The sequence below is a fragment of the Trichosurus vulpecula genome, chromosome 8, assembly GCF_011100635.1.
Source record: "Trichosurus vulpecula isolate mTriVul1 chromosome 8, mTriVul1.pri, whole genome shotgun sequence".
NCBI classification, from domain to species: domain Eukaryota; kingdom Metazoa; phylum Chordata; class Mammalia; order Diprotodontia; family Phalangeridae; genus Trichosurus; species Trichosurus vulpecula.
In genome coordinates, this window is record NC_050580.1 from 229,643,583 (window position 1) to 229,668,338 (window position 24,756).

Genomic DNA, 24,756 nt, shown 5'->3' on the forward strand with positions numbered 1-24,756 from the left:
ATCAATATTCTTACATCAATATTAAATTTTCCTCTTGGTACTTCCACCAATTTCTTTAGGTTCTTCTTCTTAGATCAAACAAAAGAAATCTATTTCTCCTCCTTATAACAATCCTTCAAATACTTTAATATAGCTCTTGTCTACCATGCTCCTAACCCCTCTGTCTTGTTTCCTTCTAGATAAGCATGTTTACTTCCTTCAGCCCTTCTCTTTGATATGACTATGTGACATAGACTCAAGGCCCTTCACCATACTGGTTGCCTTTCTCATGATATATAGTAGCTTGTTGATGTCCTTCTTAAATTGTTCTTCTCAGAAGAGAACATAATCCTCCGGATGAGGTTTGATGAAAGGAAATTACAACAGGGCTGTTGTCTCACTGTTTCTGAAAGCTATGCCTCTCTACATGTAGCCCATGGTAACACTGAATTTTTTTTTTGGTTTCCCTAATACATTACTGACTCATGTTGAATTTGCAGCTCACTAAAACCTCCATACCTTTTGTAGAATAACTTTGCTCTCTTATCTTCTGCTTGTGAATTTGATTTTTTGCATTCAAGTGCAAGACCCTATTGTCCAGTGCATTCCTTCCAGCTTTATGCCATCTAGAAATTTGATGATCATTCCATCCTATCTATACCTTTGTTCAAGTCACTGGTGGAAATGTTAAACATTACAAGGCAATGAAGCAGTCCCTGGGTTACTTTACTAGAGACTTCTTGCCATATTGACATTGCTTCTCGCCATCTAATCTGTTCTGAATCCGTCTAATGTATTAAGAGGAGAATAAGGGCATAAGCATTTACATAGTGACTGCTATTTGCCAGGCTCTAGGTTAAGTGCTTTTATAAATATTATCTTATTTGATCTTCATAACAACCCTGAGAGGTAGGTGTTATTATTATTATCCCATTTTATAGTTGAGGAAACTGGGGCAAACAGAGATTAAGTGATTTGCCCAAGGTCACACAGCTAATAAGTGTCTGAGGCTAGATTTGAATTCATATTTTCCTGTTTCCAGGTTCAGTGTTCTATCCATTGTACTATCAGATGCTTCTAGGTTATCATTATTATCATGTAGTCCACATCTTTCTATCTTCTCTACAATAGTAAAATGAGATACATTATCAAAACCTTTGCTACAGTCTAAACAATAGCCACTGTATTCCCATCATCTACTGGTTTAGTAATTCTGTCAAAAAAGGAAATTTAGTTCTTCTGCTGAGACTTGTCCTTGAAGAAATCATTCTCTTTTTATTCATCTTTCTAAATATTCACCACCTATCTCTTTTTTTTTTTAAATTTAAATTTATTTATTTGACATATGTAGTTTTCAGCATTGATTTTCACAATAGTTTGAATTACAAATTTTCTCCCCATTTCTACCCTCCCCGCCCCAGTCCAAGATGGCGTATATTCTGGTTGCCCTGTTCCCCAGTCAGTCCTCCCCTCTATCACCCCCCTCCCCTCTCATCTCCTTTTCCCTTCCTTTCTTGTAGGGCAAGATAAATTTCTACGCCCCATTGCCTGTGTATCTTATTTTTTAATTGCATGCAAAAACTTTTTTTTTGTTTGTTTTTGAACATCTGATTTTAAAAATTTGAGTTCCAAATTCTCTCCCCTCTTCCCTTCCCACCCACCCTCCCTAAGAAGTCGAGCAATTCAACCTAGGCCACATGTGTATCATTATGTATAACCCTTCCATAATACTCATGTTGTGAAAGACTAACTACATTTTGCTCCTTCCCAACCCATCCCGCTTTATTGAATTTTCTCCCTTGACCCTGTCCCCTTTCCAAATTGTTTGTTTTTGATTACCTTCACCCCAATCTGCCCTCCCCTCCATCACCCCCCCCTTTTATTTTTTTTTTCTTCCTCCCTCTTCTTTCCTGTGGGGTAAGATACACAACTGAGTATGTATGGTATTCCCTCCTCAGGCCAAATCTGATGAGCGCAAGGTTCACTCATTCCCCCCTCACCTACCCTCTCCCCTCCTCCCACAGAACTGCTTCCTCTTGCCACCTTTATGTGAGATAATCCACCCCATTCTATCTCTCCCTATCTCCCTCTCTCAGTATGATGCTCTCTCATCCCTTAATTTCATTTTATTTCTTTTAGATATCTTCCCTTCATCTTCAACTCACCCTGTGTCACACATATATATACACATAGATATATACATACATACACATTCACTCATGTATATATACATAAACATATATATATATATATATGCATATTCCCTTCAGCTACCCTAATACTGAGGTCTCATGAATCATCCATGTCCTCTTTCCATGTAGGAATGTAAACAAAACAGTTCAACTTTAGTAAGTCCCTTGCAATTTCTGTTTCTTGATTACCTTTTCATGCTTCTCTTGATTCTTATGTTTGAAAGTCAAATTTTCTATTCAGTTCTGGTCTTTTCACTGAGAAAGCTTGAAAGTCCTCTATTTTATTGAAAATCCATATTTTGCCTTGGAGCATGATACTCAGTTTTGCTGGGTAGGTGATTCGAGGTTTTAATCCTAGCTCCATTGACCTCCAGAATATCGCATTCCAAGCCCTTCGATCTCTTAATGTGGAAGCTGCCAGATCCTGGGTTATTCTGATTGTGTTTCCACAATACTCAAATTGTTTCTTTCTGGCTGCTTGCAGTATTTTCTCCTTGATCTGGGAGCTCTGGAATTTGGCGACAATATTCCTAGGAGATTTCTTTTTGGGATCTATTTGAGGAGGCGATCGATGGATTCTTTCAATTTCTATTTGGCCCCGTGGCTCTAGAATATCAGGGCAGTTCTCCTTGATAATTTCTTGAAATATGGTATCTAGGCTCTTTTTTTGATCATGGCTTTCAGGTAGTCCAATTATTTTTAAATTATCTCTCCTGGATCTATTTTCCAGGTCAGTGGTTTTTCCAAGGAGATATTTCACATTGTCTTCCATTTTTTCATTCCTTTGGTTCTGTTTTATAATATCCTGGTTTCTCATAAAGTCACTAGCTTCCACTTGCTCCAATATAATTTTTAAAGTAGTATTTTCTTCAGTGGTCTTTTGGACCTCCTTTTCCATTTGGCTAATTCTGCCTTTCAAGGTATTCTTCTCCTCATTGGCTTTTTGGAGCTCTTTTGCCATTTGAGTTAATCTGTTTTTTAAGGTGTTGTTTTCTTCAGTGTATTTTTCAGTATTTTTTTGGGTCTCCTTTAGCAAGTCATTGACTTGTTTTTCATGGTTTTCTCGCATCCTTCTCATTTCTCTTCCCAATTTTTCCTCTACTTCTCTAACTTGCTTTTCCAAATCTTTTTTGAGCTCTTCCATGGCCTGGGACCAGTTCCTGTTTTTCTTGGAGGTTTCTGTTGTAGGCTCTTTGACTTTATTAATTTCTTCTGTCTGTATGTTTTGGTCTTCTTTGTCAGCAAAGAAAGAATGCAGAGTCTGAGACTGAATCTCGGTGCGTTTTCGCTGCCTGGCCATAATCCCAGCCAACTAACTTGACCTTTGAGTTTTTCAGTGGGGTATGACTGCTTGTAGACTACAGAGTTCTATGTTCCATGTTTGGGGGGGAGGTGCCAGCTCTGCCACACCAGCACTGCTCCTTCCCCAAGAACCCCCAACCCGAACTGGGCTCAGATCTTTGGCAGGCTGTGCACCCCTGCTCTGATCCGCCACTTAATTCCTCCCACCAGGTGGGCCTGGAGCCGGAAGTAACAACAGCTGTAGCTGCCCCACCTCCGCTGCCCCCGGGGCTGGAAGCTGAACCGCAAACTCCTTCCACTCCCGCAGCTTTTCCCACTAACCTTCTCAGCAGTCTTTGGTGTTTGTGGGTTGAGAGGTCTCGTAACTGCCGCAGCTCACTGAATCAGGGCGCTAGGGCCCCCTCCGCCCCGCTTCTGGTCTGGATGGTCCAAATCGCTCAGGCTGGGCTCTGCTCCACTCCGTTCCCAGCTCCCAGCTCTGTGTGGGATAAACCTCACCCAGAGACCATCCAGGCTGTCCTGGGCTGGAGCCCTGCTTCCCTCTGCTGTTCTGTGGGTTCTGCCGTTCTAGAATTGGTTCAGAGCCATTTTTTATAGGTTTTTGGAGGGGCTCGGCAGGGAGCTCAGGCTGGTCCCTGCTTTCCAGCCGCCATCTTGGCTCCGCCCCACCACCTATCTCTTTAATGATCTATTCTATGATCTAATAGATCTAATGATGTATTCAAAGTCAAATTCACTGGCTTATAGTTTAAGACTCTGTTCTCACCTTTTTCGAAAACTTTTTATTTTCTTCAAGTTTGTATTTTATCTCCTGTTTTCTGTGATCTTTCAGATATCCATACCAATATCTCAGCAATAATATCTGCCAGTTCTTTCACTGGCAGCAGCTAGGTGACTCAGTGGATGGAGCACTAGGCTAGATTCAGGACGACTTGAGTTCAAATGTGACCTCAGATATTTTCTAGCTGTGTGACCCTGGGCAAGTTATTTAACCTCTGTTTGAGTTAATCCAATGGAGAAGTATCCAATGGATAACATTCCTTATCTTTGCCAAGAAAACCCATGGGCAGTATGGTTCACAGGGTCATGTAGAGAGTGGGACCCAACTGAACAACAATAACAATGTGCTAGGCACTTAAGGTACAAATAGGAAAGTCTAGGTTCTCTCTATTTAGGCAGCTAGGTGGCATAGTGGATAGAGTGCTGGGCCAGGAATCAGGAAGAGCTGATGTCAGATCTGGACTCAAACTCTTATTAGTTGTATGATACTGGAAAATCACTTAACGCTGTTTGCCTCAGTTTTCTCATATGTAAAATGAGCTAAAGAAGGAAATGGCAAACTACTCCAGTATCTTTGCCAAGAAAACTCTAAATGAGGTCCTGAAGAATCGGGCGCAACTAAATGATAACAGGTTTTTTCACTGTCCAAGGATATAGTTCATCTGAGTCAAGTGACTTGAATTTATTGAGGCAACTAGGTACTCTCTGATAATTTCCTTACTTCCCTTAGGTATCGTCTCCTTGTTAGTTATTCTGGTTCAATGATTTCCAGTATAAAAGTCATTTTCAAAGAACCATGTCATGTTTTTATGTTTGTCCTGTGTTACCTGTCCCTACTTCTATTTTTCTGACATTTCATTTTAAAATCTAATTTGGTGTATAGGTACTGTATGTATTCACGTCAGTCTCTTCAGTTAAATCCCATTTTCCCCCTCTTTGGAATTATTTCCCTTTGTCTTCAACCAGTCCTCCTATCCTTATCCCTAAAAGGAGCTGAAGCCGGGGGCTGTACCACTCTAGGTAATGTAGAGCTCAGGTGCCTAGGTAGATCCCTGGGTATCAGTAGAGAGTTATCTCTTCAAATTCCAGATATCCTGAAGTAGGGGAAGCACAGAATTGTGGCTGGGTGTCCAGTTTAGAAAATGCCTGGTGACAAATCCATACTCATGTGAGGCAAAAGATTGGCAGCTTTTTCCCTAGGTGGCAGTAGAAACAACTCACCTGGAATTTATACAGCATGTGGAGCTAGCACTTAGCTTAGTTATATAGTAGGGTAGCCATGAGCTAGATAATGTTCTACCTTTGTAGTGTCTGTTCCCTAGATCAGGGCTTCTTAAACTTTTTCCACTTGTGACCCCTTTTTGCCCAAGAAATTTTTACACGACCTTGGATGTATAGGTATATAAAATAGGTATACAAATCAAACATTTACCAATAATAAATCATAAAGAAATTTACTTTAAAACAGTTCTTTGGTATGCATATAATTTTACCATTTATTAAAGATGAAAACAAATTTGCATACTAATGGGATGGATTGCTTTTTTATTTTTACATAAAGAATTAAGTCTTGGTGGAATATTTGATGTTGCAGGACATCTTCAACATTTTTTAGCTTTGATTGATATTTTGATTTTCTAATTGTCAATGCTTACAATGCCACTTTACATAAATATGTAGTACAAAATGACAGAAGTATGTTTAGGGCCATTTCAGAAATTGTTGGAAATGCTGTCCTAATCCCAAGCCAAAATTCATTTAACAATTTTTTATGTACAGTGAAAACATTGCAATTCATAACATACAGTAGTTTTGAATCTGAGCTAAGGTATTTCTGGCAGCATTCTTTGGCATTGTGTGGCATGATGGCATTCACAGTGTTCACAACCAAGGGTGCAGTGAAGTTGCATGCAACACAGGCAAGTGTTGCCATAAACACCTTGGATTCATTACACATTTGATTTTGAATTAATTTTTGGTTGTTGTATGTTCAGAAACCTTTTACTGTTGCCAAAATTTTTGTAACCACCACATTCAATTATACAATCACATATGGGCTCACAACTCAAAGTTTAAGAAGCACTGCCTTAGATGATTGGAATCCTCACCCCGTTCTTGGCCTATTGAAATCCTAGTCATCCTTGAAGACTCAGATCCCAACTCTCCTATAAAACCTTTTGTCATTCACCAATTTGTAATGATTCCCCCCATATCTGACCTCTGGCTGGTTCTCACTTCCCTTATGTACTTACTAAGTACTAAGTTCCATGAGATGTCACTGACACCTTAAGCTCTCTATCTTTAGAGTTTCTATGAGTAACTAAATTATTTGTAAATTTTGTATTGCTCCCAACACTTAGCAGAATGTTTTAAAAATGTAGGTACTTACAATTTAGTAAAATCAAAAGAAAGAAAAAATAGAAGATAATGTAAAATATCTCATTGAAAAAAAATGCACCTGGAAAATAGAGCCAGGAGAGATTAATTAAGAATTATTGGACTACCTGAAAGTCATGATCAAAAAAAAGAGCCTAGACAGCATCTTTTTTTTTTTAATGTCACACCTCTTTCATTATTTAATATTTTTAGTTTTCAACATTGATTTCCATGAGATTTTGAGTCACAAATTTTCTCCCCACTTCTACCCTCCCCCCCACCCCTGATTGCCCCTTTCCCCAGTCTGCCTTCCCTTCTATCATCCCCCCTCTCTTATCGCCTTCCCCCTACTTTCATGTGGGGTAAGATACCCAACTGAGTGTGTATGTTATTCCCTCCTTAAGTCAAATCCATTGAGAGCAAGATTCACTCATTCCTTTTCACCTGCCCTCTCTTCCCTTCCAATAGAATTTTCTTGCCACTTTTATGTGAGATAATTTACCCCATTCTATCTCTCCCTTTCTCCTCCCAATATATTCCTCTCTCACCCCTTAATTTTATTTTTGTAGATATCATCCCTTCATATTCAACTCACCCTGTGCCCTCTGTCTGTATATATGTATATTCCCTTCAACTACCCTAATACTGTGAAAGGTCTCATGAGTTACAAATATCATCTTTCCATGTAGGAATGTAAACAAAATAGTTCAACTTTAGTAAGCCCCTTATGATTTCTCTTTCCTGTTTACCTGTTCATGCTTCTCTTGATTCTTGTATTTGAAAGTCAGATTTTCTATTCAGCTCTGGTCTTTTCACTGAGAAAGCTTGAAAGTCCTCTATCTTATTGAAAATCCATATTTTGCCTTGGAGCATTATACTCAGTTTTGCTGGGTAAGTGATTCATGGTTTTAATCCTAGCTCCTTTGACCTCCAGAATATCATATTCCAAGCTCCCCAATCCCTTAATGTAAAAGCAGCTAGATCTTGTGTTATCGTGATTGTATTTCCACAATACTCAAATTGTTTGTTTCTGGCTGCTTGCAATATATTCTCTTTGACCAGAGAACCCTGGAATTTGGCTGCAATATTCCTAGGAGTTTTCTTTTTGGGATCTTTTTCAAGAGGTGATGGGTGGAGACTTTCAATTTCTATTTTACCCTCTGGCTCTAGAATATCAGGGCAGTTTTCCTTGACAATTTCTTGAAAGATGATATCTAGGCTGTTTTTTTGGTCATGGCTTTCAGGTAGTCCAATAATTTTAAAATTATCTCTCCTGGATCTATTTTCCAGGCCAGTTGTTTTTCCAATGAGATATTTGACATTGTCTTCCACTTTTTCATTCCTTTGGTTCTGTTTTATAATATCTTGACTTCTTATAAAGTCACTAGCTTCCACTTGCTCCATTCTAATTTTTTTTTTCACAGTCACATTTAAGTTTTATTCAATGGTAAGCAAACAAAGGAGAGAATTTTAGGAGCCCTATTAGTTCCAATGATATTAATAAATCCCAGATAGGAGAAAAATTCTGGCAGGGGCACCTCATTCACCGGCCTGTTCTCACCAGGTTGGACGCATGAGTGAGAACAGGGGTGTGCTTTTTCTCCCCAGCTGCATGCCATGCCTTGGGGCTCTAAAGGAAGGGTATCTACTGGTAAAACAGCACTGGGGAAGAGGGGGTAGCAGTCAAGCCTTAGGGATTGCTGGTAAGGTACAGGTTAGCTTCTAACTTAGGAATCTAAACTTGGGTACAGAAGCAGGAGACCCTACAAGGTCCTGGGGAAAGCATTTGGGGTGATGCCTCAGAATCCCCTTTGCAGCACTGATCCTGAGGAGGTTGGTCCAAGTGGCCACAGGACATAGCACTAAGTTAGAACACAGCATTAAGTAAGTAAGGGATCCCTTCTGCTTGGCTGGCGCTGGACAGAGTGATGGGCAAGAGTATGCCCTTCTCTGAAAAGCAGAGAAAATGAAGAAGAGATCGAAGCCACCTCCACTGTCAGTGCCCTGCTGGGGCATCAGCATCAACTTGTGGGGTCCAATGTGGTAAAGGCCCGGAGATGTTAGGGGCCCATGGCCTTCCTCAATGGAAGGAGAAGGTACCAGGGAACATGCTCAAGATGCTGATGAGCTGTCTGCTCGGCCCTAGAGGGTAGGACTGGGAGCACTGGCCAAGCAGTAGAGGCAGAATTGGGCTCCAGGCCTGGCATGGGCCCCAGCAGGGGAAACCCTAAAGTCGAAGCGGGATGACTACTTATCAGGGGCGCTGCTGCAGAGGGGATTCCTGGGCTGGGGTCCATTCTAATTTTTAAAGTAGTATTTTCTTCAATGGTCTTTTGGACCTCCTTTTCCATTTGGTTAATTCTGCCTTTCAAGGCATTCTTCTCTTCATTGGCTTTTTGGAGTTCTTTTGCCATTTGAGTTAGTCTATTTTTTAAGGTGTTACTTTCTTCAGTATTTTTTTGGATCTCCTTTAGCAAGTCATTGACTTGTTTTTCGTGATTTTCTTGGATCACTCTCATTTCTCTTCCCAATTTTTCCTCTACTTCTCTTATTTGATTTTCCAGATCCCTTTTGAGCTCTTCTATGGCTTGGGACCAATTCATATTTTTCTTGGAAGCTTTTGATGTAGGCTCTTTGACTTTGTTGACTTCTTCTGGCTGTATGTTTTGATCTTCTTTGTCACCAAAAAAAAAAATTCTATAGTCTGAATCTGAGTCTGAGTCCTTTTACGCTGGCCACTGCTCATGTTCCCAGCCAACTACTTGACCTTTGAACTTTTGGTCAGGTTATGACTGCCTTCCGAGTGGAGAATGCTTTGTCCCAAGCTTCAGGGGCTTTGCACTGCTGTTTTCAGAGCTACTTTTAAGCCCCCACAAGCTCTGCCACACCAGCACTCCTCCTCCCCCAAGAACTGCCAACCAGAACTGTGATCCAGATCCAAGCAGGACAAAGCAAGAGAACCCTGCCTCTGTGCCAGCAAAGCACTACCTGCAGTCCTGCTCTGATCTGCCACTTGATTCTTCCCACAGTGGGGGCCAGAGACTCTGGAAGTAGGTGCAGCTGGAGCTTTGGAAGTAGCCACCAGAGGTTCCCAGACCTGCTGCTGCTGTGCCACCTCCACTGCCCCGGGGGCTAGGGCCAGACCACACGCTTCTCTCACCCCGATCCAGAAGTTTTCCACTGACCTGTTCCATGGTCTTTGGCATTTGTGGGTTGAGAAGTCTGGTAGCTGCTACAGCTCAATGATTCCTGGCCCTGAGGCCTGCTCACTCAATCTCCACCCTCGTTTGTCCTGGCTTGACACATGCTGTGCTGCGCTCTGCTCCCAGCATGGTGTGATATACCCTTCCCAGTGACCACCCAGGCCATCCTGGGCTGGAGACCTGCTTCCCTCTGTTATTTTGTGGGTTCTATAGCTCCAGAATTTGTTCAGAGCCATTTTTTACAGGTGTTTGGAGGGATTTGAGGGAGAGCTTAAGTGAGTCCTTGTTTTCCAGCTGCTGTCTTAGCTCTGTCCCCTGGACAGCATCTTTCAAATAATCATCAAGGAAAATTGCCCTGATATTCTGGAACCAGAAAGCAAAATAGAAACTGAAAGAATCCACTGATCACTTCCTGAAAAAGATCCTAGAATGAAAACTCCAAGGAATATCGTAGCCAAATTCCAACATTCCTAGGTCAAAGGAGAAAATATTGCAAGGAGCCAGAAAGAAACAATTCAAATGTTGTGGAGCTACTGTCACAATAACACTGCTTCTACATTAAAGGATCTGAGGGCTTTGAATATGATATTCTGGAGGGCAGAGGAGCTAGGATTACAACCAAGAATCACTTACTCAGCAAAAGTGAGTATAATCCTTCAGGGGAAAAAAATAGATATTTAATGAAATAGAGGACTTTTAAGCATTCCTGATGGAAAGACCAGAGCTGAATACGCAATTTGGCTTTTAAATAGAACACTCAGGAGAAGCATAAAATGATAAACAGGAAAGAAAAATCATAATGGATTCAATAAGGTTTATATTCCTATAAGGGAAGATGATACTTGTAACTCCTAAAAACTTTATCATTATTAGGGCATAGACAGAAGGACACAGGTGTGAGTTGAATATGATGGGACAATATCTAAAAAAAATAAAATTAAGGGGTGAGAGAGGAATGCATTGGGAGAAGGGGAAAGAGAAAGGTAAATTATCTCACATAAAAGAGGCACAAAACAGCTTTTACAGTCTAGAGGAAGATGGGAGAGGTGGGAGGGCAGTTTTTGAAACTTAATCTCATAGGAAATGGCTCGAAGAGGGAATAACATACCCACTAAGTTGGGTGCAGAAATCTATATTACCCTATAGGAAAGTAGAAAGGGATAAAGCAGGAGGTGGGGTGGGGGCTGATTCAAAGGAAAGTAGATTGGGGGAGGTAAAAGTCAAAAGCAAAACACTGATGAGCAGGGACAGGGTGAAGGGAGGGAGAGAAAGAGAGGGTGGGGGAGGAAACAATGGAAAAACAGAATGGAGGGAAATACACAATCATAACTACGAAAAAAAATTTTTTGCAGCTAGTTTCTTTGATAAAGGCTTCATATAGAGAATTGAATCAAAATTTTAAAGATAAGAGTCATTCCCCAATTGATAAAATGGTCAAAAGATATGAATGGGCATTTCAGACAAAGAAGCCAAAGCTATCTATATTCATGAAAAAATGCTCTAAATCGCTATTGATTAAAGAAATGCAAATTAAAACAACTCTAAGGTGCCACCTCGCACCTATCAGATTGGCTAATGTGACAGAAAAGGAAAATGACAAATGTTGGAGGGAATGTGGAAAAACCGAGACACTCATGCACTGTTGGTGGAGTTGTGAACTGGTCCAGCTATTCTGGAGAGCAATTTGGAACTGTGCCCAAAGGGCTATAAAACCATGCATATGGGTCTGTATCCCAAAGAGATTTTTAAAAAAGGGAAAGGACCCATATGTACAAAAATATTTATAGCAACTATTTTTGTGGTGGCAAAGAATTGGAAATTGAGGAGATGCACATCAATTGGGGAATAGCTGAACAAATTGTGGTATATGATTTTGATGGAATACTATTGAACTATGAGAAAAGATGAGCAAGATCTTCTCACGAAAACCTGGAAAGACTTACATGAACTCATGCAAAATGGAATGAACAAAACCAGGAGAATATGGTACACAGTAACAGCAATACTGTCAAGGATAAGGGAGTTAGAATACTCCCTGTTCCCCATTGCCACTTCTAGGTTCTTTTCCTACCACTTTTACTCAGTAACCTCTTCTTTTAGGTCTATAAAATTCACATCTTAGCACCCAGCCAAAATCTTGGTAGCTATTGTTTACAGACCTCCAGGATATTCCCTTTCCTTTCTCAGTGAGTTCAGTATATGGGTCACAATCTTTCTCCTCCCCGACTCTTGCCCTCATAGTAGGGGACCTCACCATACATATTTACACTCCATCATACACCTTAACCTCCCTATTCTTCAACCTATTCATTTATCCCATGAACTAATCTTCTACCTCACCTCAGCCATTCACAAAAATGGCCATATTCTTGATCTTGTTATCACCCACAAATTCACCACCTCAGTTTTCCGAAACTCTGAAATTCTTTTTATCTAATCGCAGTCTATTTGCTTTCCACCTCTCTTGTCCACCACTCTTCATCCATACTGTGACCTTTCATCCCTTAACTCCTTGATTCTCTTCCAGGTCATTATTCCTGCATTAGCCATTCTCTCTTCCTTTCTCCATATTGATCCCTTAATGAACCAGTTTAACTCTCCACTTCCCTCTACTCTTCAGTCTCTTGCCTCCTTATCATATCACTGGTTGTGCCCTATCAAGCCTCTGCCTCAACTCATTCCTAATATATGCTGCCTTTATTCCCAATGTATGATATTGTACACACATGCCACTGAACAGAGGTGGAGAAAATCATGCAACTGTTCTTACCATCTCACCCACTATAAATTTATTTTACATAAGCTCAATTAGGCTCAAGTACATAATCTCATTTCTGCTAGATAATCCTTCTATACTTCCCTTAATAACTCACTGTCCTACCCTTCACAATGTTTGTTCCAAACCTTTTTATTCCTCCTCAAACTTCCTTTGTCTCCCTCTCCCCTCATCATCTCAGCTGACAATGTTGCCTCATATTTTAATGAAGAAAATTCAGATCATCCACTAGAGCCTAACCTCTCTGCTAACCTTATAACTTGTGACTCCAACTGCCTATTAGACATCTCAAACTAGATGTCATGCAGACATCTTAAACCCAATAGGTCCCAAACTGAACACACTATCTTTCTCCCCCACACCCTCCCCCCTTTCCAAATTTCCTTATTACTGTTGAGGGTGCAACCATTCTCCTAGTCCTCCAGGCTTACAACCTACATGCCATCCTTGACTTCTCACTATCTTTTAGCATTCCCCCACCTCTACCCCCCATATACAGTCTGTTGCCAAGGCCTGTCAATTTCACCTTGGCAACATTTTTCACATGTTCTCTCCTTTGATACTGCCACCACCTGGAAATAGATTCTCATTTCCTTATGCCTGGACTATTGCAATAGCAAGCTGGAAAATTTGCTTGCCACTAGTCTCACTCATTCCAATCCATCCTGTTTGTCTTCCAAAAGTGATTTTCCCAAGGTCTGACCATGTTGCCCCCATACTCAATAGCCTCCATTGGTTTCTTCTCAGCTACAAGATGAAATACCACCTCCTCCTTTCTGGTTTCTTACAATTTACACACACACACTCACATGTAGTCTTTTTTTATTTTATTTTTATTTTTTTATTAGATTTTTTTAGTTTTCAGCATTGATTTCCACAAGATTTTGAGTTACAAATTTTCTCCCCATTTCTACCCTCCCCCCCACTCCAAGATGGCATATATTCTGACTGCTCCATTCCCTAGTCAGCCCTCCCTTCTATCACCCCACCTTCCCCTTGCCATCCCCCCCATCTCTCTTCCCCTTACTTTCTTGTAGGACAAGATAGATTTCTATGCCTTATTGCCTGTATATCTTATTTTCCCGTTGCATACAAAAACGAGCACTTTTTTTGAGCATATGCTTTTAAAACTTTGAGTTCCAAATTCTCTCCCCTCCTCCCTCCCCACCCACTCCCTCTAAGAAGGCAATCAATTCAACACAGGCCACACTTGTATCATTATGCAAAACACTCCCATAGTCATGTTGTGAAAGACTAACTATATTTCCCTCCCTCCTATCCTGTCCCCCTTTATTCAGTTTTCTCCCTTGACCCTGTCCCTTTTCAAAAGTGTTTGCTTTTGATTACTTCTTCCCCCTATCTGCCCTCTCTTCTATCGTCCCCCTTTTTTGTCCCCTTCCCCCTACTTTCATGTGGGGTAAGATATCCAATTGAGTGTGTATGTTATTCCCTCTTCAAGTCAAATCTAATGAGAGGAAGATTCACTCATTCCCTCTCACCTGCACCCTCTTCCCTTCCAACAGAACTGCTTTTTCTTGCCACTTTTATGTGAGATAATTTACCCCATTCTCTCTCTCCCTTTCTTCCTCTCTCAATATATTCCTCTCTCATCCCTTAATTTGATTTTATTTTTTTAGATATCATCCCTTCACATTCAACTCATCCTGTGCCCTTTGTCTATATATATGTATATTCCCTTCAACTATCCTAATACTATGAAAGGTCTCATGAATTACTGTTTCAACAATCCAGCTAGCAGCTGTTGTGGGGGTGAAAAACCAACACAAGCCCAACAACAAGAATGCTACCAGCATGCTGCAAAAGCCCAGGTTCTTTTGATCTGCTTACTAAGGAAAGCAACGTTAAGGGGTTGACAAGTTTACTTTAATCCGGCATACAGACCTCATTCACTTAGTTCAGGGGAAAAAGCCAGTACCCTGAACTTCAGAGAAAATTACAAACAAATTACAGACATCGACAGACAGACCAAATACAATTCATAGTTACCAACATCTAAGTTCAGCCCAGGAGCTAATAACAAGGGCTGGCCCAGACTCATGCGTGCCACCAAGAGTGAGAGCCCCAAAAAGAGAAAGCTAAACCCTGGTTTTATATCTTTTTCAGGGTCAAGGGTGAGTCACACATGCAACTCACCCACGTGACCTAGAATCATCACAGAGGCAACTTAAACCCACGTGGTCTAAAAGCCTCTGATGTCCCAAACATGTCACTCAAACTCATGTGTAAGGAGGTCATCAAGGACTCCCAAATCTAATCAAGGAAACAAAGGCCAAACTCTTCAAGGGCACTTGGTTAAACTGGGTGCTAAGAGCCCATTTTGTTTACCAACACAATTACACATATCATCTTTCCATGTAGGAATGTAAACAAAACAGTTCCACTTCGGTAAGTCCCTTATGATTTCTCTTTCTTGTTTACTTTTTCATGCTTCTCTTGATTCTTGTGTTGGAAAGTCAAATTTTCTATTCAGCTCTGGTCTTTTCACTGAGAAAGTTTGAAAGTCTTCTATTTTATTGAAAATCCATATATTTCCTTGGAGCATTATACTCAGTTTTGCTGGGTAGGTGATTCTTGGTTTTAATCCTAGCTCCATTGACCTCCAGAATATCATATTCCAAGCCCTTCGATCCCTTAATGTAGAAGCTGCTAGATCTTATGTTATCCTGATTGTGATTCTACAATACTCAAATTGTTTGTTTCTGGCTGCTTGCAATATATTCTCTTTGACCTGAGAACCCTGGAATTTGGCGACAATATTCCTAGGAGTTTTCTTTTTGGGATCTTTTTCAGGAGGCGATCAATAGATTCTTTCAATTTCTATTTTACCCTCTGGCTCTAGAATATCAGGGCAGTTTTCCTTGATAATTTCTTGAAAGATGATATCTAGGCTGTTTTTTTTTTTGGTCATGGCTTTCAGGTAGTCCGATAATTTTAAAATTATCTGTCCAAGTCAGTAGTTTTTCCAGTGAGATATTTCACATTGTTTTCCATTTTTTCATTCCTTTGGTTCTATTTTATAATATCTTGATTTCTCATAAAGTCACTAGCTTCCACTTGCTCCATTCTAATTTTTAAGGTGGTATTTTCTTCAGTAGTCTTTTGGACCTCCTTTTCCATTTGGCTAATTCTGCCTTTCAAGGCATTCTTCTCCTCATTGGCTTTTTGCAGCTCTTTTGCCATTTGAGTTAGTCTATTTTTTAAGGTGTTATTTTCTTCAGTATTTTTTTGGATCTCCTTTAGCCAGTCATTGACTTGTTTTTCATGGTTTTCTCGCATCACTCTCATTTCTCTTCCCAATTTTTCTTCTACTTCTCTTATTTGATTTTCCAAATCCTTTTTGAGTTCTTCCATGGCCTGAGACCAGTTCATGTTTTTCTTGGAAGCTTTTGATGTGGGCTCTTTGAATTTGTTGACTTCTTCTGGGCCTATGTTTTGATCTTCTTTGTCACCAAAGAAAGATTCCAAAGTCTGAGTCTGAATCTGAGTGCATTTTCGCTGCCTGGCCATGTTCCCAGCCAACTTACTTGACCCTTGAGTTTTTTATCGGGGTATGACTACTTGTAGAGTATAGAGTACTTTGTCCCAAGCTTGAGGGGCTGCACTGTTGTTTTCAGAGCTACACAGAAAGCTCTGCCACACCAGCCTTCCTCCTTCCTCAAGAACCTCCAACCCAGACTGGACTCATATCTAAGCCAGCTCTGCACCCCTGCTCAGATCTGCCCCTTAATTCCTCCTACCAGGTGGGCCTGGGGCCAGAAGCAACTGCAGCTGTAGTTCTATAGCTGCACCACCTCCACTGCCCCTGGGGTGGTGGCTGAACCATGAACCCCTTTCACTCTGTCCCTACAGCTTTTCCCATTGACCTCCTTAGTTGTCTTTGGTGTTTGAGGGTTAAGAATTCTGGTAACTGCCACAGCTCACTGATTCAGGGTGCTAGGGCCTGTTCTGCCTGGCTCCCTGTCTGGTTGGTCCACATGACCCACGATGGGCCCTGCTCAGCTCCACTCCCAGGTCCGTGTGATAGACCTTACCCTGCAACCATCCAGGCTGTCCTGGACTGGAGCCCTGCTTCCCTCAGCTATTTCTGGAGTTCTGCAGTTCTTGAATTTGTTCAGAGCCATTTTTATAGGTGTTTGGAGGGACCTGGGTGGGAGCTCACGCAAGTACCTGCTTGCAGCCACCGTCTTTGATTCTTGGTTTTAATCCTAGCTCCATTGACCTCCAGAATATCATATTCCAAGCCCTTTGATTCCTTAATGTAGAAGCTGCTAAATCTTGTGTTATCCTGATTGTGTTTCCGCAATACTCAAATTGTTTCTCTCTGACCTCTTGCAGTATTTTCTCCTTGATCTGGGAGCTCTGGAATTTGGCAACAATATTCCTAGGAGTTTTCTTTTTGGGATCTTTTTCAGGAGGCGATCGTGGATTCTTTCAATTTCTATTTTACCCTCTGGTTCTAGAATATCAGGGTAGTTTTCTTTGATAATTTCTTGAAGGATGATATCTAGGCTCTTTGTTTGATCATGGCTTTCAGGTAGTCCAATAGTTTTAAAATTATCTCTCCTGGATCTATTTTCTAGGTCAGTGGTTTTTCCAGTGAGATAATTCTCATTGTCTTCCATTTTTTTCATTCCTTTGGTTCTGTTTTATAATATCTTGATTTCTCATAAAGTCACTAGCTTCCACTTGCTCCAATCTAATTTTTAAGGTAGTGTTTTCTTCAGTGGTCTTTTGGCCCTCCTTTTCCATTTGGGTAATTCTGCCTTTCAAGGCATTCTTCTCCTCATTGGCTTTTTGGAGCTCTCTTGCCATTTGAGTTAGTCTATTTTTTTAAGGTGTTATTTTCTTCAGAATTTTTTTTTTTGGTTCTCCTTTAGCAAGTCATTGACTTGTTTTTCATGATTTCCTTTAGTCACTCTCATTTCTCTTCCCAATTTTTCCTCTACTTCTCTAACTTGCTTTTCCAAATCCTTTTTGAGCTCTTCCATGCCTGGAGACCAATTCATATTTTTCTTGGCGGCTTTTGATGGAGGCTTTGACTTTGTTGAGTTCTCCTGGCTGTATGTTTTGATCTTCTTTGTGAACAAAAAAAGATTCCAAAGTCTGATTCTGAATCTGGGTCTGTTTTCACTACCTGTTCATTTTCCCAGCCAACTCCTTGACCCTTGAGCTTTTCATCAGGGTATGACTGCTTTTAGAGCATAGAGTACTTTGTCCCAAGCTTTAGGGGCCTTGTGCTGCTGATTTCAGAGCTACTTCTATACAGCAAGCTCTGCCATACCAGTGCTACTTCTCCCCTAAGAACCACCAACCTGGACCGCAACTCAGATCTAAGGAGGCTCTGCATTCCTGCTGTGATCTGCCACTTAGTTCCTCCCACCTGGTAGGTCTGGGGCTGGAAGCAACTGCAACTGCAGCTAGAAGCAGCTCCAGCACCATACCACTTCCATGCCTCTGGGGCTGGGGCACTCCTTTCACTCCGTTCTAGTAGTTCTACCCACTAACCTTCTTTGTTGTCTTTGGTTTTGTGGGTTGAGAAGTCTGGTAACTGCCACAGCTCAATGATCCAGGGCCCTGTGGCCTGTTCCGCCCAGCTCCCAGTCTGGTTGTTCCTGGCGCGGCTCATGCTGGACTGTGCTCCGCTCTGCCACCAGCTCCATGCGATAGACCCTTCCCAGTGACCCATCCAGGCTTTCCTGGGCTGGAACCCTGCTTCTCTGTGCTATTTTGTGGGTTCTATAGCTCTAGAATTTGTTCAGAGCCATTTTTTATAGGTGTTTGGAGGGACCTGGGGGCCATCTCACAAAAGTCCCTGCTTTCCAGCTGCCATCTTGGCTCTGCCCTCCCATGTAATCTTCAGTCCAGTGACACTGACTTCCTTGCTGTTACACAAGATCTCTTGGGTTTAGGAATCTTCTCTGGCTGTCCCCTATGCCAGAAATGTTCTCCTCTTCATCTCTCCCTCCTGGCTCCCCTAGCTTCCTTCAAGTCCCAACTAAAATCTCACATTCTATGGTAAACTTTCTCAATCCCTTTAATACTAGTGTATTCCCTCTGTTAAGTATTTCCTATTTGTCATATATATAGATACACACACACACACACACACACACACACACACACACAGCTGGTTTGTACATATGCGTTTGCATGTTGTCTCTCCCATTAGATCGTCAGTTCTTGAGGACAGAGACTGGCTTTTACCTTTCTTTGTGTCCCCAATACTTAGCACAGTGCCTGGCACATTGTAGGCACCTAATATATGTTTATCAACTGAGCTGAGAAAGGAAAGATATGCCATGATATAAATATGGTCTCATGGTGTAATGGAAAAAGCACTGGATTTGGAGCCAGAGGTATCTAAGAACCTTGCTTCATATTCTGGCTTTGTTCCCTACTACCTGTGTGATAATGAACAACACCCTGAAACTCCTGGGGCCTCAGTTTCCTGTAGGATAGGGTAGACTCTATTACTTAGAAGCTTCCTTTAAGCTCTAAATCTCACCCTATCAACATGAGATACACAAAGGAAGATAGGTGCAGAAAGCAACAGAAGGCTGAGTTCTGAGGTCTGTTAGTGTGAGGTAAATTGCGTTTGTATTTTTCTCAGGGTCATTAATCAGCAAATATTTACTTTATGCTTAATATGAATGAAAAATATGTTGGGTGCTAGAGATATAAAGGTAAAATTGAAATAGATACTAACTTCAAGGAGCTTACAATCTATTTACATCTAAGTATATGTAAAATAAATAAAAGATTTTTTATGGGGGAGGCATTAGCATCTGGGTGAATAAAGAAAGGCCTCATAAGATATATTTAAGTTGTAATTGGGAGGAAACTAGGGGTTCCAGGAAGAGGTGAAGGATGATAGATAGATAGTCTTACTGTACTGTGTCTCTCATCAGACTTCTTCCAGAGTACTTTTCATAGATATTGAGAAACTGGATATTGTCAAAATTAGGGCAGTCAGAATAGTGAAGGGCTTTAAGACCATTTCAAACAAAGATCAGTTGGTGGGATGTTGTGTGAGGAACAACAGCAAGAAAGCTAGCTTTAATTGTCTTTAGAGGGTATAACTAGATAGAGAGGCTGGATCCAGGTTGTGAAGCTGTAAATGCTAAAAATTGAAGATTTTTAAAAAAGTGATATTAGAGGAAATAGGGAGTTACTGGGATTTTTTTGATCATGGAAATGATAACTGGAATGAAATGAAACTGGAGGCAGGGAGACCAATTAGGGAAATGCTTACAGTAGTCCAGATGAAAAATAATGAGCACTTGAACTCATATGGTGGCACTGTGAGTGAAAAGAAGGAAAATAGACATGTTATAGAGGAAAAATACAAGCAGAAATAGCAAAATTCCAAAGGGTTATTTTTTTTGAAGGCATAAGATAATGAATTCTATATTGAACACAAGATCATGGATTTATAACTGGAAGGAACTTTGGAGACAATCAAATCCAACTCTTTAATTTACTGATGAGGAAGTTGTAGACCCAGAGAGGAATAATCCCCAAGAATTTCTTCTGAAGTTTGGATTCAGTCAAAGGGCCGCATTGGAGGATCTAGAGGGCCACATGTGGCCTTGAGGTCACAGGTTCCCCACCTGTGAATTTCATCAAGCCTGAGGAACCTTGACTCTTTATAAGGTTAGCATTTTATATCTTGGGTATCTATCTAGGAAGTCATACCAGACCCATCAAGTCTTGAGACAGACCTCCTTATTCTTCTAACGAGTAACCAACTTAGCCTACATCAAACAAATGACACTTCTAACACAAGAAGTTATGATCATATAAAAGAACTTCAGAGTTTTCCATCATAGAAGTGGAACCTTTGTGTATAATCATTGTGTAGCAAAAGTGGAATCTAGGAGATTAATAAACTGGGGCCTTGGCGATCAGTTATTGTTATTATTCAGTAATTTTTCAGTTATGTCTGAGTCTTCATAACTCCATGTGGCAAAGATTCTGGATTTGTTTGCCATTTCCCTTTCCATTTCACTTTATAGATGAGAAACTGAAGTAAACAGGTTTAAGTTACTTGCCCAGGGTCACACAACTATTAAGTGTCTGAAGCCAGATTTGAACTCAGGAAGATGAGTTTCCTGAACTCTATCCACATAAGCTGCCCAGTCAGTTATTACTTATGCACTTTAACAGGTCCATTAATGAATTAATGAATCATCTTTCTGAGATAAGAAGCTACGGTTGGCCTTTTACTTTTAAACTTTAAATTTTATTATCCCACAGAATTTTTAAGGCTTTGTCCAGAATACAAAAGCATGATTTAGGTTTCTTTGAAACCTTAGAAATGCCAATTCAGCAGCTAGTCCTGAAGAATATTGCCCTTTTAAATAACTAGAAGGTTCTCAAATTCTCAGTAGCTGGGGTTTTTAACCAGTCTAGGAACTTTTTAAAAAATATTTTAATAACTGTATTTCAACATATTTGATTTCATTTTTAATTCTATATATTTTATTTTGTTCATTTAAAATGCATTATTCAGAGAAGGGTCTTAAAGGCTTCAATAGACTGTCAAAGGGAAACATGATACAAGAAAGTGATTTTCTTAAAGCTCAGTTCTGACCATGTCACCTTCATACATAATAAATTCTAATAAGCTCCCTGTTGCCTCCAAAAAAAAAAAAATCTTCCATTTGACATTCTAAGCCCTTCATAACTTAGGCCCCCCTCCTACCTTTCCAGTTTTCTTATACCTCACTTCCCACCACGTAGTGTTTGATCTGGTGACTGGCCTTCTTGATGTTCCACAAATAAAACACTTAATCTCTTGGGTCCAGGAATTTTCTCTGGCTGAATTCCATACCTGGAATGCTTTCCCTCCTCATCTTTCACTCATGGCTTCCTTCAAATCCCAACTAAAATCTTTTCTTTCTTCTATATGAAGCTTTTCCCATTCCCTCTTAATTCTAATGCCTTTTTTTCTTTTACTTATTTCCCACGTATTCTGTATATCATCTGTTTGTGCATATTTGTTTGCCTGTTGTCTTTTCCATTAGATTGTGACCTTCTTGAAGGCAGGGATTGTCTTTTACCTCCCTTTTTTTTATCCGCAGTTCTTAGCACAGAGTATGCATTTAATAAATGTTTACTCACTAACAATTGTCTCATGGAGTTGTTGTAAGGATCAAAAGGTAATCTATGTAAACCTCCAGTTGCTATGGAAATATCACGATGTTATTATTATTATTTATTAATTATTAAACTTCTGTTATTACCATATAATCAGACAAACCATTAAGAAACCGTAAAAAGAATTTTAAATAAACAAGCCATTAGGTTGTCATTGTTGTGTTTGTCCTTCATTTTTGAAGAGGACCATGACATCAGGGGAATGATGACATGACTTGCAGTTGACTTTGATTTGACTAAGGGAGGGATGTACAAGGTCATCAGCCTCACTTTCTCCTCCAGAGCCATCTGGGTCCAGTGGTCAGATATTGATCAGGACTACTGGAGATGGCTTGGAATGCAATGGGAGACCCTGACCTTTTTAGGCTAAGGCCTTTTCAAGTTCTTACTTTGAGTGAGGTAATGCCCATTCAGTGAATAGGACTCTTTAAGAATTTAGTCAAGAGATGGCCCCTTTAATTTAAAAAAAAAATCAAACTGAGAGGGGAAGACCCTCGGGGTTGCTGGTCCAGAGAGAGGGCCTAAGGTGGGCAAGTGGGGCCCAAAATATAGCCATTAAGTGGAACTTGGGCAGGGACCTATTGTGTTCCAATCTGTGAGGTCCAGAGTGGTTTGGTCTTTGTGGAGAGAGAGAGAGAAAGAGAGAAGGAAGGAAGCAGTGGAGGAGGGGGGAAGGAATCTAGCCAGTAAACCCTAAGTTAAGTGGGCAGCTTCCAGCCATCAAAATTTACCTTTCTTTGGAGAGGAGAAGAAGAGGGGGAGGGAGAGGACCAGCTGAGTTACCCAACTGGCTGGGTCCCCGTTCAGGCAGATTCGACTATTTACAGGTTGTGTTTGTCCTTCATTTTTGAAGAGGACCGTGAGATCAGGGAAATGATGACATGACTTGCAGTTGACTTTGATTTGAGTGAGAGAGGGCTGTTTATTTTGCATAAAGTGAATAAATTAGAACATGTTAGCAAATTAATTACATTTCTTATTAAGCCATACACTTGCAGTTTGTCTTCTTGTTCTTTATTAATTTCTATAAGCAAACTGAGCAATAAAAGAACATGAAGAATTAAATATATTGTCTCTGTACTAAAAATGCTATCAACTGAAGATGAATCCTTTCTTTATAAAGACATTCTTAATAAAAACAATTTGCCTTATGATCACTTGCCCACTTTATGCAAAATGAACAATATGTCCTTTCTCATCTCATTCCCCACCCCCAGCCCCCACCCAATTGAAAATCTGTGGTTTTATTTCCAGCTTTGCAAGAACACAAAATCTGATGCAGTGATGAAGGATTTATATGTTGAAAATAATCACCTGTTAAAAACTTTAGAGATTACTGAACAACGGCAGAAAACAGCAGAAAAGAAAAACTATCTTTTGGAAGAGAAGATTGCAAGCCTCAGTAATATCATCAGGAATCTAACACCAGCACCAGTGATTTCTGCACCTCCTCTCAGTTCATAGATGAGCCATAAAATCTACAAGAATATATACACTATACTGAAATATAACATTTCAATAGAATAGTCTTTTCCCTTTCCTCTCCCTTCTCATGCTTAGGGTATGATTATTTTTATTTTCATTTTCAGTTGGACAGTGTAAATTACTGCTTCTATAATAAGAAGTGTGAAAGCCCCAGGTGATTCTAAAATGTGACAAGTTAAGAGGAAACATCCTAAACTGGAGTGTTTGCTAAAATATAAAAGGGAAATCTTAGTATTCTGCCTGATTAACCCTCAAAGCTCTTAGAGACAAATTAGGAAATTCTAATTTTCAACAGGGAGAAATGATCAGTTTCTTAAAGGTAATGTTAGCCCACATCATAAGCTTTGATCATTATATACCAAGGAACAATTGAGACTAAAGTTTTCAAATGTAGTACAATGTGTTAAAAAAAAATAAAAATAAAAGCATACCTCAAGCTTTATGTTTAAATTAAATTTTTCTGACTCAAATCATGGTTTAAATAAGACATTCTAAAAGGAAAGGTCTCATAATAAAGCTTAATCTAAAACTGCCAGCAACAGATATAGGTTATTTATTTAAATATTCAAATGTTCATCTTATACGTATGTGTATATATTCATAAATACACCTGTACACTTGTATATCTACATGTCCGTACACAATTTTTTTTCTGAGTGTTTTATTCTGTGATTTGACTTATTTCTGTACCTTGAATTCAATGTATTTTAAGAAAAAATACTGTCTTTGTGGTCACCCATGATGATGAAATCCTAATTTCGTATGAAATCAAACCAAATTAAAAACGTAAAACCCATTTTAGCTAACATTTTTTTAAAAAATTTAAATGTGTACAAAGAGTAATATGTATGTAAACCCTGATTATTTCAAGTTTGGTGGCTTGCAAAAATCGTTAAAAATAAAAGTATTGCAAATGTGTGTGTGTGTTTCCCCTGTATCTCTCTATGAAAATTCACTCTTCTGATGTGTTGTTAGGCTTTATGTTTAACTGAAAAGCTTATTCATAGGACCCACTAAGGACAGAAAAACCTAATAGAGCTCTGCCTTTTAATTACTCATTAAACATTTCATAGCTATGGAATTTTATTACTTAATCATAATATGATATTGAATATTTTAAAAACTGTAATTGCTTTAAATGTCTTTTTCCACCCTATTGAATTTTTTAAAGTTGTCTCCTAGGAATTGGATAAAGCCACTCCTTTATATCATTCAAATTATCCAGAAAGCTCTGAATAATTTTTAATTTATTTGGGGTCAACTTCTATTTTTGGAAACATAATAAGCTACCCAGATAGTCTTTTTGTTTGTTTGTTTGTGTTTTTGGTGAGGCAGTTGGGGTTAAGTGACTTGCCCAGAGACACACAGCTAGTGTCAAGTGTCTGAGGCTGGATTTGAACCCAGGTCCTCCTGACTCCAAGGCTGGTACTCTAGCCACTGTGCCATCTAACTGCCCCCAGATAGCCCTTTAGAAAAAAATTTC

At 39.9% G+C, this 24,756-nt stretch overlaps 1 protein-coding gene across 5 annotated transcripts in view; it reads left to right on the top strand.

Moving 5' to 3' along the window:
- Positions 1–24,172, top strand: part of NIN (ninein) — a 229,254-nt gene extending 205,082 nt beyond the window's left edge. For all 5 annotated transcript variants that reach the window (XM_036734513.1, XM_036734512.1, XM_036734515.1 and 2 more), the window contains one exon: positions 23,043–24,172. In XM_036734513.1, the coding sequence (XP_036590408.1) occupies positions 23,043–23,252 (210 nt within the window). In that variant the 3' untranslated portion in view covers positions 23,253–24,172. The remainder of the gene's footprint in view (positions 1–23,042) is intronic.
- The last annotated feature ends 584 nt before the right edge of the window (positions 24,173–24,756 follow it).